Source organism: Bufo bufo, chromosome 2 (assembly GCF_905171765.1).
Source record: "Bufo bufo chromosome 2, aBufBuf1.1, whole genome shotgun sequence".
NCBI lineage: Eukaryota > Metazoa > Chordata > Amphibia > Anura > Bufonidae > Bufo > Bufo bufo.
The window spans coordinates 798,026,566-798,043,830 of record NC_053390.1 but is presented as its reverse complement, the minus strand read 5'-3'; the positions used below and the strand labels follow the sequence as shown (position 1 = coordinate 798,043,830).

Here is a 17,265-nt window from a genome sequence, read left to right as displayed (position 1 = left end):
TTACAACCATTTGAACCACCACGCGTGCTAAATCACAAAAAAGTGTCTGATCATTAAGCCTTTTCGGGCCTGGTCATTCAAGCGTTAACCAATAGGCGCCTTCCCCACTAGCAAGGTAATGTGCTTACTGGTTACTGCAGGACGCCTATAACTGCATTGGCAGGAGATGGTGATAACCAGTGAGCTCCGTCCTCTGCAGTGAAGGAAACCACTGATTTATAAATAGGAGGCAGGATGGAAGGAAATGTCGCCACTTTTCTGGTAAAAATGAGGCCTGGAGCATGGCCTCTGAAATAGAAAATTCATAATTACCTGCTCCACTCCGCTCTGGTCCTGTGTGCTGCCTCCGCTGCCTCCATCTTCCGGTTCCTGCTCTGTTTACACTTGACAGTGCATAACCATGGTCACATACACCGCTCCAGTCAATGACTGGCTTCAGCAGTGACACGCTGCTTGTGGCCACAACACCGCCTAAGCCAATCATTGTCTGGAGTGGTGTATGACCATGTCCATGCACTACCAGGTGTAAACAGCGGAGGCAGTTCGAAGAACCGGAGAGGCGGGGAGCAGGTAAGTATAACTCTTCGGTTTCAGGGGCTATGCTGCAGCACGATATTTGGGACAATTACTGGGAACAAGTGTTCATAGGAGCGCTCATATCTTATATCTGGCCGGTATAATCGTGCAGCTGATCAGTTGATAAACAAGGAATTGCTCATTTGTCGGCTGATTTGCATATTTTATCAGGATGTAAGATGTCCGATTATCTGCAGCATGACTGTGGCAGTGATCACTCCTCCCCAGTCACTTTGCACTGGCTTGTGTAATAGGCAGATGAGCGCCGATCAACATTTTTTTATTTTTCAGCCCCTTGAAATAGAGCGATGGGACAATGCGGCCCCCAGACCAAAAAAGGTTGTGCACCCCTGCACTATACAGTATGTATTTGGTATGACTGGAGGGGGGCTTGTTGTGCCTGGTCAACCTAATGACATTCCTACAGTATATGTGGGTGTGCTTGGTAGTCAGAGCCTTGCTGCACCACTCTGCTTCACATAGGGGGTTTGTGCATCAGTCCTCCCACCCACCCCCATATGGATGTATTATGCTAAGGATTCTTTAATAAAAAAATTTTTTTCTTTGTATGCTTTTTTGCATCTATGATGTGATAATTTTTTTAAAAAATATATAAAATATTTTTTTGGGGATAGTAAATAATTGGAGATCGCTTTTATTGTATTCTTTTGCAGTTCCCGAATAGCACCACTGGGTGGTGCTAAAGAACCTCCTCCAGAATATTGTATAAAATATCATTCTAATGTGTTTTTTTAATATCTCATAACTACTGTATGACCATAACTATGTTTCTGCAAATAGAACCCAACTGTAGTTAAGTGAGAATGTGTTATTGAACCGTCAATATATATTTTTTTTTTTCTTTCTCCCCTCCCTTCAGTTCTTTAATTAGCTGTAATGCTTTTTGCACAAAGTAAGACTCGTGCTGCAAATTATACAGCTCATTATGTAATGGGATGTGGGGAAAAACTGCATCCCGCACAGTTGAAGACTCTGCCTAGCTGGCTACCGTAGGTCAATGTAGTGTAGAGGAGTGAGTTTCTGAGCCAGCCTGCAGCGTAGATTGCTTCTAGTCACAGCCAGGCACCTGTAGTAAGAGCACATCAATATCTCTACCATTCCTTGGAAGCGTTTGCCTCGTTGACTCCCTAACGCATTAATTTGTCAGTGCGGTTCACAGCTCTTCATTGCCGGCGCGCTGAAATAAACATGAAATCACTCTTACATAATGTTCTCAACGAGCCTGCGCTTTCCTTTACCCGCAGGTATTGTGTCCAGATCAGGAACCCTGACGTACGAAGCCGTGCATCAGACGACGCAAGTTGGATTGGGGCAGTCTCTCTGTATCGGTAAGTCTCATGGATCGGGAAAGTATTGACTCCACTTTGTGCAGTGAGGTCTGGTGGCTGAGGGCTGATCTATAGATCGGGTGACAAATAAGGCCACCGATTTCTCAGCAGCGGGTGTTTTGGATGGAGGAAAATGAAGAAAACAACATCTCATTCTGTTACGTAAAGGGGATATCGAACCCTTATAATGCCCCCCAAAATGCCTGGGCACCTCATATAGGTTATACCCGCCCGGCACCCGTGTCGTTCCTGCTCCCAGCTGCTGCCTCTCCTCGTCATCTGGATCAGGACATCCAGCAGGGGGCGTTTCAGCCAATAGCAGGCAGCGACGGAAACGAGCCTCACTAACTAAGCTAGGGAGGCTTGTTCCCATCACGACCTGCTATTGGCTGATTTGCCCCTGGCCCACCCGTCGCCAGATGTTTTGATCCGCGCGGCGGGGAAATGATGTGCATAAGGAGTGATGCGGGTGCTGAGGAGTGGGGTAAGTCTAACCTGTATGAGGTGCCTTGGCATTATAGGGGTTCTATAATCCCTTTTAAAGGGAACCTGTCACCGGGATTTTGTGTTTAGAGCTGAGGACATGGGTTGCTAGATGGCCTCTAGCACATCCGCAATACCCAGTCCCCATAGCTCTGTGTGCTTTTATTGTGTAAAAAAAAAATTGATACATATGCAAATTAACATAAGAGTCATATCTTGTGTGACCAGAGAAGAGTCATATTTTCAAGCTCTGACTCATCTTAGGTTAATTTGCATATGTATCAAATCGGTTTTTATACACAATAAAAGCACACAGAGCTATGGGGACTGGGTATTGCGGATGTGCTAGCGGCCATCTGGCAACCCATGTCCTCAGCTCTATACCCAAAATCCAGGTGACGGGTTCCCTTTAAGGTGTGAAGGCAGCTGCATTCGTTGGCACAAATGAAGGATGCTCATTAGCACAAAATTCAGACTGCCTAAACTTACTGCAGTCCTTTTCTCTCTCCCTGCTAAATAACTGTTTAGCTGAAGCCACTCTGAAATATTGTTGTGCTACATAAGGAAAAAAACACTCCACAATTTCTATATAAACTGATACTAAATGGAATAAGCTAGATTAAAAGCCAAGTTAATCAACTTGATATCGGTGTCCAATAGTCCCGAGGTTGATCAGTCGTAGCATCCTTCCAAAGTTTGCATCCGATGTCTGACACTCCAGTGTAGGGCTGCAATGAGTACTCGATGGAATCGAGTAATTAGACACAAAAAAATCCTCGATGCCAACTTTTGGCATAGAGTATTTTTGTGTCACATGACCAGAGTGGGAGCTTGCTATTACTCCCGCTCCGTGGTCTCCCGCTGGCCCGCAATACTCCCCTTTCCAGCAGGGGGCCTCCGGACACTCCATGACACATCCAAGGTCCCGCCCTGCACTGATCTCCTGACGTAAGGCCCAGAGCATGGAACGATGGAGTGTCGGCGGCACCCCTGCTGTAAAGATAAGTTGGTGACAGTGAGGGGGTGGGGGCGAAACTAAGGCCGCAACCAATGATTCTGTGCTCTCCGGGTGTCAGGAGGAGGGCAGGCTGCATGGACAGGCACAGTTCTGGTTGCTGGGACAGAAGCTCTGTGTGGTAGCTGCAGCTCCAGCTTGCAGGGGGCATGTCCTCGAGATCCCAGGATAATACAAGAAAGGAAGTAAAGGTGCCCATTAATAGTGCCCACAATAAAAATGTGCTTCTATGACTGGTGCCAGTTTGCGTCACTATATATGATGGCAGCTAGAGCACCCTTCTGTATAGTGCCAACCAGAGTTGGCATGAATGGCTCCAACCAGAGAATCGCCATGAATAGTTCCAGTCAAAAGGCCACCAGGAATAGCGCCAGCCAGAGTGCCCTCATCAATGGCGCCAGCCGCAGTGCCCTCATCAATAGCGCAGAGGCTAAGACATACGGGCACAAGGGGAGAGCTGATGGCACTGAGGGGGGGAAGGGAATTGGGGACGGATGTCAGCGGGTCTTATTAGTTATTATAAAGGAAAACAGTCTATTCATTCATTTTCTTATTAGATTACTCGATTAATCGTAAAAATAATCGATAGAATACTCTATTTCTAAAATAATCGTTTACTGCAGCCCTACTCCAGTGATGTCCTATGGGCTGGACATGAAACGCGGGGGGGACCTGGTTAATGAAAGGGTTAATAAAGAAGGCTTTCTTAATCTAATTGTTTAATAACATACGCATGATACGCTAGTACTACCCATCCCAAGTTTGGCAGTCTGCGATTTCATCCAGGCAACATGTAAAGAGACAACTGAAATAGTTTGTATATCTAACCCGAACAGGAAATGACTAGCTGTTTGGATGTCTGCAAGTCCTGTGATTACAGCAGCCTCGGTTACATTACCACTTTATTATTACAGCTTTACTGATAAGTGTAGCTGAACATTAGTTTCTGAGTTGTGTTGCATAGCGACTGTTCGCCGTCTCTACGCCGACGTTGGCTGCTGTACTATCCCTTTTTTAATTTTCTGACTAACTCCTTATGGTTGGGTTATGACCGCCACTTTGATTCCATCAATCTTTCATCTTATTTACCATTCTTTAGCCAGTTTACCTGTTGCTCGGTTCCCAATTAAAAGGAAATTAGCGGCACAGTTAACAAGCGTCTCCCTCTCTGTACGGCGTAGAACACATTGCCGACGATCTCCGTGCAGGGTGCGCGCCGCTATTGATTTACCTTCAAAACTTGGATAATTGGATGTTATTGTTTTTGTGCTTAGAAGTGGTGCATGGGCTGAAATGTCTCGCTTGCTTCCATCAGATCCCTTTAGTGAATTAACTGTGTAACACCTACACTAAAACTGCAAAGTCACTGAAAGCATCCCGATGCAGTAAGAAGTACATTATACACAACTCGGCTGCTGCAGAACCTCCCTTTCCTGAGCAGGAAAAGCTGTAGGTTTTCAAGGCAGGTCTCTCATGCATAAGGTGAATCCACAGCTTAACAGAGTTTTCCTGGTGTTTTAATATTGATGACCTATCTTCAGGGTAAGGTCATCAATATGAGACCGGCGGGGGTCTCTCATTCCGCACCCCTTCCAGTAAGCTGTTTGGCGAAGCCAAGGCGAGCTCACTGTGGCCTCCTCGCAGCATGCCAAGCACAGCGCCATACATTGTATAGAGGCTGTGTTTGGTATTGCAGGTCCTCCTCATTTATGGGACTAAGCTGCACCTAGGCCATGTGACCAATAAACATGACGTCGCTGGCCTAGGAAGAGGCCGGCGCACTGTGGCTTCTTCAAACGGCTAATTGGTGGAGGTGCTGTGAGTTAGACCCTCACCTCTACAGCGTAAGGGGGCCTTTAGGAGCACTGCTGCGGTGCTGATTATTCTTTGTGCGGATGCGGACCCGTTGACTTGAATGGGTACTCGATCCACAGGCAAAAGATAGGACATATCTTGTCTTTTGTGATGCAGAGGCATGGACGCGAAAGCCCACAGAAGTGCTTCCTAGTGATTCTGTGGGCTTTGTAGTCCCTGCCTCCGCTATGCAAAAGATGGCACGTGTCTCGTCTTTGGCCGTATCTTGCGGATCGCAAACCCATTCAAGTCAGTGGATCCGCAGCGAGGAGTGTACGAGGCCAGTGCCCGAAAATTCCGCAATATGGGAACACAGCCCTTAGATTTGTGCGCATGAGCCCTTACAGTTTATTCCATTGATGTAGTTTCCTCCTTGTCCTTTAAGGTATCGGCGGAGACCCATTTAATGGGACAAACTTCATTGACTGCCTTGAGGTCTTCTTGAAGGATCCCAAGACGGAAGGTATCATTCTGATCGGTGAGATTGGTGGAAGTGCTGAGGAAAATGCTGCCGAGTATCTGAAAGAACACAATACTGTAAGTTAATTTCTGTGGAGCACAAGGCCACGGTGTCCTAGGAGTTCTTCTCCCCTCCTTTTGTGTTTTGGAAGTGGGGTCTGGGAACTGCCAGTGTTGCAGGCGGTGTACAGCTTTGCAGTCATTTTTTATTTTATTGCTACAATACATGTAAGGTAAAAAAATGCTCCCTTTTTTCTCGTAATTCTTACTTGCATTCAGTAGGGGGACAGATGGTTGGCCATATGGCTGGAGTTTGTGGTCTGCGACAGTGGAAACACAGGTCCGCATAGGAGCTGAAGATGCAAAACAATAGATATATCGATGAGAATTATTATTTTTTTGTTTGGGTGCACCTACCATTTAAATATTGAACCCTGTTGACCTTATCGAATATAGGCTTTATGTACTCTTTCTTCTCCCATAATGGACATTAACAGCGATGTAGCTTTTTAAGGTTTTATATTGTTTGTATCTCTTTGATGTCCCCTGATAAACCAGTGACAGTGGGGAGATGTGTCGGGGGCGCTGTAAGTGTGGCTTATGGTGCCTCTGTCCTGAGTTCCCCAGTTTTACAACGGTCTGTTATATCCCCTGTGCTGCTGGAGGATGCTCTTAATTTATGACCATGCGTGCACCTTAGCTTAAATTAGGCGCATCCTCCGGCAGTCCGTGCGCCTAAACGGAAATCTACAGCAGCTCTGAGGTGCCGCAGACCCCATAGTTTTGGTGTTTATATGCTGTGATCGAGCTTCAAATTGTAGCTAGTCACTGTGACTATCTATCCTATCTTGGATTAAGTTAAAGAACTTATTTAAAAAAAAATCGTTAATTATTTTTTCTTTTTCTTCCCTACAGTAGGTATAATGGTTTCAATGAGATTTTGGCTCCTAGGCCGGACAATTCCATTAATAATCACTTTGGTTTTTCCCCTAGGTTTGCTGCTTCTGCTAGTTCTCCTGAAATCACTCTTTATTTTTTCTTGTAAAAAAAAAAACACCATGAATTCCATGCGTTTTTCACAAGTATTTTTTGGGTGTGGATTTTTTATATATATATTTTTTTTCTCCCCCTTCCCCATAGAGAAGTCTATGGGAAAAACGCCACAGCCAGAGCATGCTACAATTTGAATAAAGAGTCAAGAAACCACTACAAAAATGCTGTCTTTGTACGGCAAGCAAAAAAAAATGCAGTGAACAGTGGCACAAAAAATGCTGTGGAAGTAATACTGGCGCATATATATATATAATGCAGCTCTGCTTCTCTCCCTTTGTAGTATCCTCAGGATATTATGATGGGAGAGATCAGCGGGACGTGCAGGTAAACTTTGAAGAGGAGGCAGCGCTCGCACAAGCACCCACCTCTTCAAACAGGGGTCGACCCACGCTGATCCGATATTGACTCTATATCCTGAGGATAGGGAATCAGTATTAGGCCTCATGCACACGACCGTTGTTAGTTTTCCGCATCGATTTTAGCGTTTCAGATGCGAACCCATTCATTTCTATGGAGCCGTTAAAAATGCGGATAGTCCACCATTTGCAGTCTGTGGTTCCAGTCCGTCAAAAAAGTATAACCTGTCCTATTCTTGTTCGCGAACCCATTCAAGTCGATGGGACCGCTAAAAAATGTGGAGGCACACCCGATTGTCGTCCGCATCCGTTTTATTCCTATCATTTGCATGGCAAACCTGTCTTGCACATTTTTTTTACTTTTTTTTTTCTGGTGGTCCTAAAAAAACACAAAAAAAAACGGAAGACATACGGAAACAAAACTGATCACGGAACAACGGAAACCCATTTTGCAGAACGGAAAACAACGGTTGTGTGCATGAGTCCTTACTCCAATTAACGACCCCTTTAATTAAAACTGTCCTACAGTTTGTTTCTGCAGCCTAGATCAGGCAGGTATCACTTTAATCAGCAAGATCTAGCAATATGCCTGGTTAATAGGGTTGATCCTGATGACATGAGCTCTTTAACCTCTTAAGGACACATGACGTATCTGTACGTCATGTATAGTTCCGATCACCGCCGGCGGGTGGGGATCAGAACCCGGTGCCTGCTCAAATCATTGAGCAGGCTCCTTGGCTAAATGCGCCGGGGGGTCCTGTGACCCCCCCCTCCCCCCCTCCATGTCTGCAATCGCAGCAAACCGCAGGTCAATTCAGACCTGCGGTTTCGGAAGTCTGTGACCGCGGCGATCAGAAACTACAAATAAGCTTTATTTTAATGTTTAACCCCCCCCCCCCGCTGCCCTCTTTGTTATATAGCCGAGCAGTTTGCAGAGTGTCAGCACATTGCTGACACTCTGCTTGAAACGCCTGACATCTGTGCTGGCAGAGATGCCATGCGTTTAACCCCTTCCATGCCGCGGTCCGTAGGGACCGCTGTATGGAAAAGGTTAAGAGGGAGGGAGCTCCCTCCCTCTCCCATCGGGGGCTGCTGTGCCTTTTTCTCCCTCCCTCCCCATCACCCACTGCTCTGCTGTGGCAGCGAGTGATGGTTACCATGGCAACCAGACGCCTTCACAGGCGTCCGGCTGTCCATGGTGCTGATTAGACTTCTGCTAAAGGCAGAATTCTAATCAGACTTTGTAAAGTGAAAATACAGTACAGTACACTATATAGTGTACTGTATTATACAGACATCAGACCCACTGGATCTTCAAGAACAAAGTGGGTCTGGGTAAAAAAAGTGAAAATCAAAAAACACATTTATTACTGATTTAAAAATGAAAAAAATAAAATTCCCCACACATGTTTGATATCACCGCGTCCGTAACGACCTCATCTATAATACGGTCATGTTACTTTACCCGCACGGTGAACGCCATAAAAAAAAAAAACTATGATGAAATTGAAATTTTGCCCACCTTACTTCCCAAAAAAGGTAATAAAAGTGATCAGAAAAGTCGTATCTACGCCAAAATAGTAACAATCAAACCGTCACGTCATCCCGCAGAAAATGAGACCCCGCCTAAGATAATCGCCCAAAAACTGAAAAAACTATGGCTCTCAGAATATGGAGACACTAAAACATGATTTATTTATTTTTGCTTCAAAAATAAAATCATTGTGTAAAACTTGCATAAATAAAAAAAAATTGTATACATATTAGGTATCGCCGCATCCGTGACAACCTGCTCTATAAAAATATTACATGATCTAACCTGTCAGATGAATGTTGAAAATAACAAAAAAATAAAAACTGTGCCAAAACAGCTATTTCTTACCTTGCCTCACAAAAAGTGTAATATAGAGCAACCAAAAATCATATGTACCCTAAACTAGTACTAACAAAACTTCCACCCTATCGCGTAGTTTTTTTAAATGGGGCCACTTTTTTGGAGTTTCTACCCTAGGGGTACATCAGGGGGGGCTTCAAATTGGACAGGGTGTAAATAAACCAGTCCAGCAAAATCTGCCTTCCAAAAACCGTATGGCATTCCTTTCCTTCTGCGCCCTGCCGTGTGCCCGTACAGTAGTTTACAACCAAATATGGGGTGTTTCTGTAAACTACAGAATCGGAGCCATAAATATTGAGTTTTGTTTGGCTGTTAACCCTTGCTTTGTAAGTGGAAAAAAATTATTAAAATGGAAAATCTGCCAAAAAAGTGAAATTCTGAAATTGTATCTTTTTTCCATTAAATCTTGTGGAACACCTAAAGGGTTAACAAAGTTTGTAAAATCAGTTTTGAATACCTTGAGGGGTGTAGTTTCTAGAATGGGGTCATTTTTGGGTGGTTTCTATTATGTAAGCCTCGCAAAGTGACTTCAGACCTGAACTGGTCCTTAAAAAGTTGATTTTTGAAAATTTCTGAGAAATTTCAAAATTTGCTTCTAAACTTCTAAGCCTTATAATATCCCCCAAAAATAAAATATAATTCCCAAATTGATCCAAACATGAAGTAGACATATGGGGAATGTAAAGTAATAACTATTTTTGTAGGTATTACTATGTATTATAGAAGTAGAGAAATTGAAACTTGGAAATTTGCAATTTTTTACAAATTTTTGGTAAATTTGGTATTTTTTTTTATAAATAAAAATTGATTTTTTTTTTTTACTTCATTTTACCAGTGTCATGAAGTACAATATGTGTCGAAAAAACAATCTCAGAATGGCCTGGATAAGTCAGTGTTTTAAAGTTATCACCACTTAAAGTGAGGTCAGATTTGCAAAAAATGGCCTGGTCCTTAAGGTGAAATATGGCCGTGTCCTAAAGGGGTTATGCCGCTTCGTTCCATGGGTTGGACCGTCAGCATAAGACCCGACTCCTAAATTTGCTGCAAGGCCTCATGCACACTACCGTATTCGTTTTGCGGTCTGCAAAATACAAATGGGTGCATGGCCCGCATTTCGCAGACTTATTCTATCGTTTTGCAGAACTGACATACGGATGTGGAAGGCGCACAAAGGCTTTCTGCTTCCGTATGTCCGTTCCGCAAAAAGAAAGAACATGTCCTGTACTTGTCCGCAAAATGCAGATGTAACACGGACCGGATTGCAGACCGCAAAATACATACGGTCGAGGCCTAATGCCGGCAGTTGGACTGACGACCAGCCCTGTAAGGGTGTATTCTTAGGTTTTCACACGATGGCCGCCTGCCTGTACTTCTCGCCCTGTGGAATAAGCAATACTTCCAGCCATTGATCGCTCTGCTTTAGTGACTCGCGAGGCCCGGAAGCCGCTGCCGGATTACTGCTAATGAATAAATAATTTGGATGTTTCCTAATTTTATTTTTTTGTTCTGCCCCCGTATAAATGTTTCTGCTCTCGCCCATTGATTTCATAGCAGCTTTTTTTTCTGTTTTTAATACAATTTTCTTTACTCCTATTTGCAGCTAATTCATTTTCCTTTTAAAGTCTGGAAGTGCAAAAAATTAACCCTGTCAACTTTTTTTTTCCCGAAAGACTGTTGAATTAAATCAGGAGCTCGCTCGCAATTGACACGTTCTCTTCTGTGGCTTACCACTGGGGGGATGTGTTTTTTGTCTGGAAGGTTTTTGGAGGAATTAAATCTAGCGCGTTTTCCGCAGTTCACAGGCTGTGCACGCTCTCACACCGGCCTGGCATCTGCTCGTCTCTGTCCTGAGGTTGTTTCTTCCTTCCATGAGGCCGCACCGCATGAGAACAAACGCCGCAGCGCGCCCGGGGCACTTGCTGTACTGCAATTACGCCGCCTTATTTTGCATCGATCGGCGACTTTGTTGGGAGACTTCCGTGCTCAGTTTATTTGTATATTTGAATTATTCAGCTCTGTCTATTGCCCCCCGATTTTACAGGCTTCCTTCACACATAATTTTTGTGTGCATTTTTTTTTTTCCTGGTGGTAAAAATTTACATTTATTGTTTACTGCTTTTAATAATGTCTGAGAAAAACAGCAGATGTACATCATGTTGACATTTGTAAAAAAATAAATAAAAAAAATCCCCAATTTTTTTGTTTTCTGAGAATGCAACACAAAAAGCCTTTGTAGTGAACTTCATAATTCAGACTTTTTAAAAGGGTCCTAGTAATATATTTAGATAATTTTGAATTTTATTTTCATTATTATTAATAATAATAATAACAATAATAATAATAATAATAATATTTTTTTTTTTTTCCAAGATTTTTGAAGTGAGTTTATCCGTATCTGATTGGCGGGGATCTGACATCCAGCACCCCCTTACCATCAGCTGTTTGCGAAGACACTGGTGCTTGCAGTAGCTCACCGGCCCACTCGCAGCTCGCCAAGAACAGCGCCATCCATTCTATAGTGGCTATGCTTGGTATTGCCTCTTCTCAAACAGCTGACCCCCACCGATCAGATACCGATGACCTATCCAGAGGGTAGATCGTCAGTTCAGAAGTCTCAGAAAAGCCACTCCTAATTGCAACTCTTATCTGCAGTACCTGTAGGAACTCGCCTGCTCCCCACCACTCCTTTCCAGTTCCCCAACTTTCATCTTCTCGATGGGCAGGGGCGCGTGCTCTGCTGCAGCCAGTCACTGGCCTCACCGGTGACATGTTTCCATAAGGCACGTCACTGTTGGGGACCCCCTCCTTTCAGGCAATTACATACTGGAACTGGAAAACCGCGGAGGGGAGCAGGATGAAATATTAAAAGGGTTAGAAAAAATTGCAAGACCCGTGCATGAAAATACAAAAATGCAGCAAAAAATCCTTAAAAATCTGTGCAGCCAGCCTTACAGGAATTTCAAGACGTTCCCTTTTTGCCAGCTGGGGGTTAGCTCAGCCAGACAGGGCACATCACGTGTCCGCCAATGTGAGCAGCTCTCTGGAAGCCCTATGCTCTAAAGGTGGCACCTGTTCTAGATATTGATGAATGGCCCTTAGGATAGGTCAGTGTCACATTGGTAAGGGTCTGACACCCTGCACCCCGGCTAATCGGCTGTTGTCAGCAGGTGCCGGAAATAAACACAAAGGACTGTGCCGGAAGCAGGCCGCCGCCACCACTACAGTGGTTTTGGCTCCTCCGTGCAGGGTGTCAGACCCTTACCAATCAGCTGTTGACTGCAGGTGTCGGAAATAAACCCATAGACTGCCGGGACGCAGGCGGCCGCTACACAGTGGATGAGGCTTTCTGGGTTTATTTCTGGTGGCTGCTGATAGTAGCTGATCGGTGGAGGTGGACCCCCGAGGTTACGATATTGACAACCTATCCTGATCAAAGGTCATAGGTAGGAGGTGAAGGTGAACCCCTTTAAGGGTATATTCGCAAGGCAGGTTTTCACATATTTCACACCAACATCCCCAAACCATCCACTTGTATTGGAGTTGTTATACAGTTGTGTATCAGGGATGTCACAGCTTAACTGCTCCTTGTGTCTAGCAGGGCTCGAACACCAAGCCCGTGGTGTCTTTCATTGCTGGCCTGACCGCCCCTCCCGGCAGGAGGATGGGACACGCTGGAGCCATCATCGCCGGTGGGAAAGGTGGAGCCAAAGAGAAGATTGCAGCATTGCAGAGAGCCGGCGTGGTCGTCAGTATGTCTCCTGCCCAACTGGGAAGCACCATGCACAAGGTAAAAACATCACATACCCCCTTTTCCCCTCGGTCTTGATTGTGAATGGCCCCGTTTGTCGTCAGCTCTTCCGGCTGCCGTCCAGGACTGTTTCTGTCTTCTTTTTACCGTCGGGAGCCGTCAGAGCTCTCAGCCGTGCCGCACGTCCCCTCTTTTATACCCTTTATCAGAGAAAACCGTCATTCAGCACGAGCCAAGCGTAATTGTGTTGAGTTAAAATTGCATTTGGCACAGTAGCAAGCAAAAAAGGGGGGTGGGGGGGGCTCTTTATATTATAGCACAGCTGTCAGGAAATGGCGCACTAGTCACGCTGCTTGGGAAACATTCATCCTGCAAGGTTGGAGGTATTTCAAAGCTGGAAACGGTGTCGGTTTTTCTTTTTAATAACTTGTAATTGTCATATTCATCCGGAGTGCGTTCTCCAGGTGATCGTCTGGCTTGCTGCACAATATTTCTGCAGATTTTTTTTTTTTTCTTCTCTGAAAATAGCAAATTACCATGTAGTTCGTGTACTACAAGAAAGCTGCAGTCCGCAAGGTGCACGACTATGGAGAGGTCTATAGGAGGCCTCACCACCGCTAATATGTATAGATGGGGTAGGTCATAAGCCACTCTAGAGAGCACCTGCAGCATTGAGCCTGTGGGGACCATGGGATAGAAATGTGTTCTATGTTAGACACCATGGGGATCGTTTACAAACCGCTATATGCTCACTCCTGGTCTAAAAAAAAGCGCGTGTGGGGCGGTTCGGCAGGCCTGTCTCATTTATTCTTTTCTACGCCTGTATTAGGGGTAGAAAATTGTCTAAATCTACACCAGCAAGAGAACTGGCGTAGATCTAGACATGCGCTGAATACGCCGAAGTGATCTAGAGGCCGGCGCCTCTACATAAATGCGGTGCGTTCCACCACTAGCTAAAGACTCCCTTCCTCCCCGTTGATTGACAGGGCCAGACATCTTGCTTGGCCCTGTCAATCTCATGCCTGCACTGTTGCTCCTAGTAGTTGCACAAGCGCAAAGACTTTGCTACCGCTGCTACCTGAGCAGCACAAATGGACTGTGACTGTGCATGCAGGTGTAGCCAGATGTGAGCGGCGCACTCTGCATCTGCGCAGCTCAGGTAGCAGCAGCAGAGCCTCTGCGCTTTAGCAGCTATTTGGAAAAAACTGCGCAGGCGTGATATTGACAGAGCTGTGCAAGATGGCCGTCCTCTCTGCTCAAGGCAGCTGCTTTTGGTATTAATTTGCTCATCTTTTCCAAATGGCTGATTTTCAAGTGTGCGCTGTGTTAGACCCCCCTGCCGATCAGCTACTGATGGCCTAGCCCTTTAATGAAACTTCAATGAACTGCAAAGTGATTCTAATAAAAACGTCAAGGAAAAGAATAATGAAAAAGTATGGCTCTTGAAAAGAATGAATGCATGTGCGCTTGGCAGCTGAAGGCATCTGTGTTGGTCCCATGTTGGTATGTGCCCGCATTGCTGAGGAAAAATGAAGTTTGTTTATGCAAATGAGCCTCTAGGAGCAACGGGGGCGTTGCCGTTACACCTAGAGGCTCTGCTCTCTCTCTGCAATTGCTGCGCCCTGTGCACTTTGATTGGCAGGGCCAGGCGGTGGAAACTTCATCATGCCTGGCCCTGTCAAAGTGCAGAGGGCGTGACAGTTGCAGAGAGAGCAGATCCTCCAGGTGTAACGGTAACGCCCCCGTTGCTCCTAGAGGCTCATTTGCATAAACTAAAACATCCTTTTTCTCAGCAATGCGGACACATATGAACATGGGACCAACACAGATGTCCTCAGCTGCCAAGCGCACATGTAACAGGTCAGCCGGTGTCATAGGTACAAATCTGCCGACAGATGTCCATTAAGAGTCAAGTGCCTCTTAATGAGGTTTTCCAATGATGACCTATCCGATCAGCTGTTTGAGAAGGCGGCCTTCTCTCAGCTCCCTAAGCGCAACGCCATATTTTATATAGCGGCTTTGCTTGGTATTGCAGCTCAGCCCCGTTCAATTATTATTTCTTCATTTTAAAAACGAAGATGTACAGCCGGCACGTTTCGGACAGTTACGTTCTGTCCTTCCTTGTGGCACAATAGAAGTGAAAAATTATGCTCCACATAAAGGGTTACAAAAACCCCACCCCCCCCTTTCTCCCACTTAGTTGTCTCCTGCACCTGAAGGTTAACCCTCTTCACACCTAGCTAGATATGATAGACCCATATATCACTAAACAAACAAAAACTAATGCTTTAGTAGAAATATATAGTGTCTGAAATCAATTGCGGATCCGCAAAACACTGACACCGGCAATGTGCGTTCCGAATTTTGCGGACCACACATCGCCGACACATAGAAAATGCTTTTTCTTGTCCCCAATTGCAGACAAGAATAGGACATTTTCTATTTATTTTTGGAGGAACAGAAGTGCAGATCCGCAAATGCCTATGCGGACAGCACATTCCGGCCCCATTGAAAATGAATGGGTCCGCACCTATTCCGCAAAATTGCAGAACTGATGCGGACCCATTTTTGCAGACGTGTGAATGGACCCTAAATGCACATGACCATGTACATAACATGGATTGTTGTGCATGTTCTCAATCTCCTTTCCCCCCATGAAAAAAAAAAAGCAAAAACAATAATCCTACTTTCACCGTTAAATATGCATTATTGTGTACATAAATAAAAATTGGTATCACTGCATCCGTAATGACTTGTACTAGAACATTGATCAGGTTATTGATATAACCTGGACAGTGGACACTGTAAAGAGAAAGGAAATAAAAAAAACTATGATTTCTTTGAGCTGCCAGAGGATCTCCATTCCGGAATCAAACTGATCCCCTTAGATTTTTGCACATCAGGATGAAATCTGTCACTAAATACATTGAAAGTCAATGGGTGCCGGATCCGGTATATTTTCCATTTTAATGACCGGACGTAACACCTCATCATGCAGCAGTTTTGTGTCACAAAACTGAATCCTGCCAGAAGGAAGACCTGATGCATCCTGAACGGATCTCTTACCATTCAGAATGCAGGACTAAACAGGAATATTTTTTCCCCGATTATTGAGATCCTCTGCCTGATCTCAATACCGGAAAACAACCACGTAAATGTGAAAGTAGCCTAACCATGAAACTGAATAAAAAATAATCAAAAAGTCCTATATACCCCAATGAACGCATCAGCTTCTAAGAAAAACAAGCCCTCACACGGCTACTTTGACCGAAAAATTAAAAAAGCAATAACTCTTCGAAAAAGGCAAAACTAAAGTTAGAAATAGTATTTCTCCCACATAAAATAAAGCCTCATACAAAAAATTACGTTATGGTTGCTGAAATGCAGAGAGATCGAAGATGAAATTTAGAGACTTTCAGGCCTAGTCGTTGACTGGTTAAACCATGGGATTGTGCCTTCTCTCCCGATCCATTAAAACCAGTATCCCGACACAAGGATGAGCAGAGCCCGAATGTGAATGTCCCCTTACGTTGTGTTGCTGTGTGTGGAGAAGGTTCCTCTATGTATGATGACAGGGGTATGGGCCTGCAGTCCTGAGTGATTTGTAAGGCGTTTTCACTTGATGGCAGCGGCGTATAGCTCATTGCCGGGGACGGCAGCTTGAGAACCAGTTTGCAAGGGTGTTCTTCTGGAGCACCATGGACATCTTATGTGCTAATTTAAGCCAGGTGTGATTTACCAAGGTTATAGGTGGCAGATCTGCAGCTACATGCAAATACCCAAGTGCCCCCACTGAGTGTTGCACGCGTCCTTCACCTTGCCATATATTCGGAGCGTCCCAGAAAGCTTCTGTTTTATCCCTTTGACCACGCTACATAACAAATTACCAGGTGCTAATCTGAAGGCGGTGTTTGCCTGAAGCTCGGTTCCAAGTCACTAACATACATTATTGATCTCCCCACAGGAATTCGAGAAGAGGAAACTGCTGTAAATGTGGAAGGGGAGACGGCAATATCCGCACACAATCACGTCCACATTGTTTCTTTTCGTCCAGATCTTCTCTTTCGATGTCTTCGCACAGCCACCTATAAAGCCATAACTGTTATTTTAGCCCTAACATCTTGAGGATCTCTGTGTGGATCTGTTCATTAGACTGTACAGCCTCCCTGAATAAATATTTCCATTTATTTTGGATCCTAAAATGTGTCTTCTTTTAATTGGAACTGTCATAATTAGTAAAATGAGGCTATTGTCACTCTGGTCCCCCTAATGCAAGTTCTCAAGGGCCTGCATGTCAGTGAGCTGAGAAAAAGGAGACTTCTTCTATCTTTCTTTATTTTAAAAACGAAGATGTACAGCCGGCACGTTTCGGACAGTTACATTCTGTCCTTGCTTGTGGCACAATAGAAGTGAAAATTCATGCTCCATATAAGTTACAAACCCCCCCCCCCCTTTCTCCCTCTTAGTTGTCTCCTGCA

The 17,265-nt window shown here is 44.8% G+C and overlaps 1 protein-coding gene across 1 annotated transcript in view; it reads left to right on the top strand.

The window, feature by feature from the left end:
* SUCLG1 (succinate-CoA ligase GDP/ADP-forming subunit alpha) overlaps positions 1-16,989 on the top strand; it is a 50,135-nt gene extending 33,146 nt beyond the window's left edge. Inside the window, exons 6-9 of the mRNA XM_040419286.1 lie at positions 1,842-1,925; positions 5,663-5,814; positions 12,638-12,826; positions 16,752-16,989. Coding sequence (XP_040275220.1) covers positions 1,842-1,925; positions 5,663-5,814; positions 12,638-12,826; positions 16,752-16,778 — 452 coding nt within the window. The 3' untranslated portion in view covers positions 16,779-16,989. The remainder of the gene's footprint in view (positions 1-1,841; positions 1,926-5,662; positions 5,815-12,637; positions 12,827-16,751) is intronic.
* Positions 16,990-17,265: the final 276 nt, after the last annotated feature.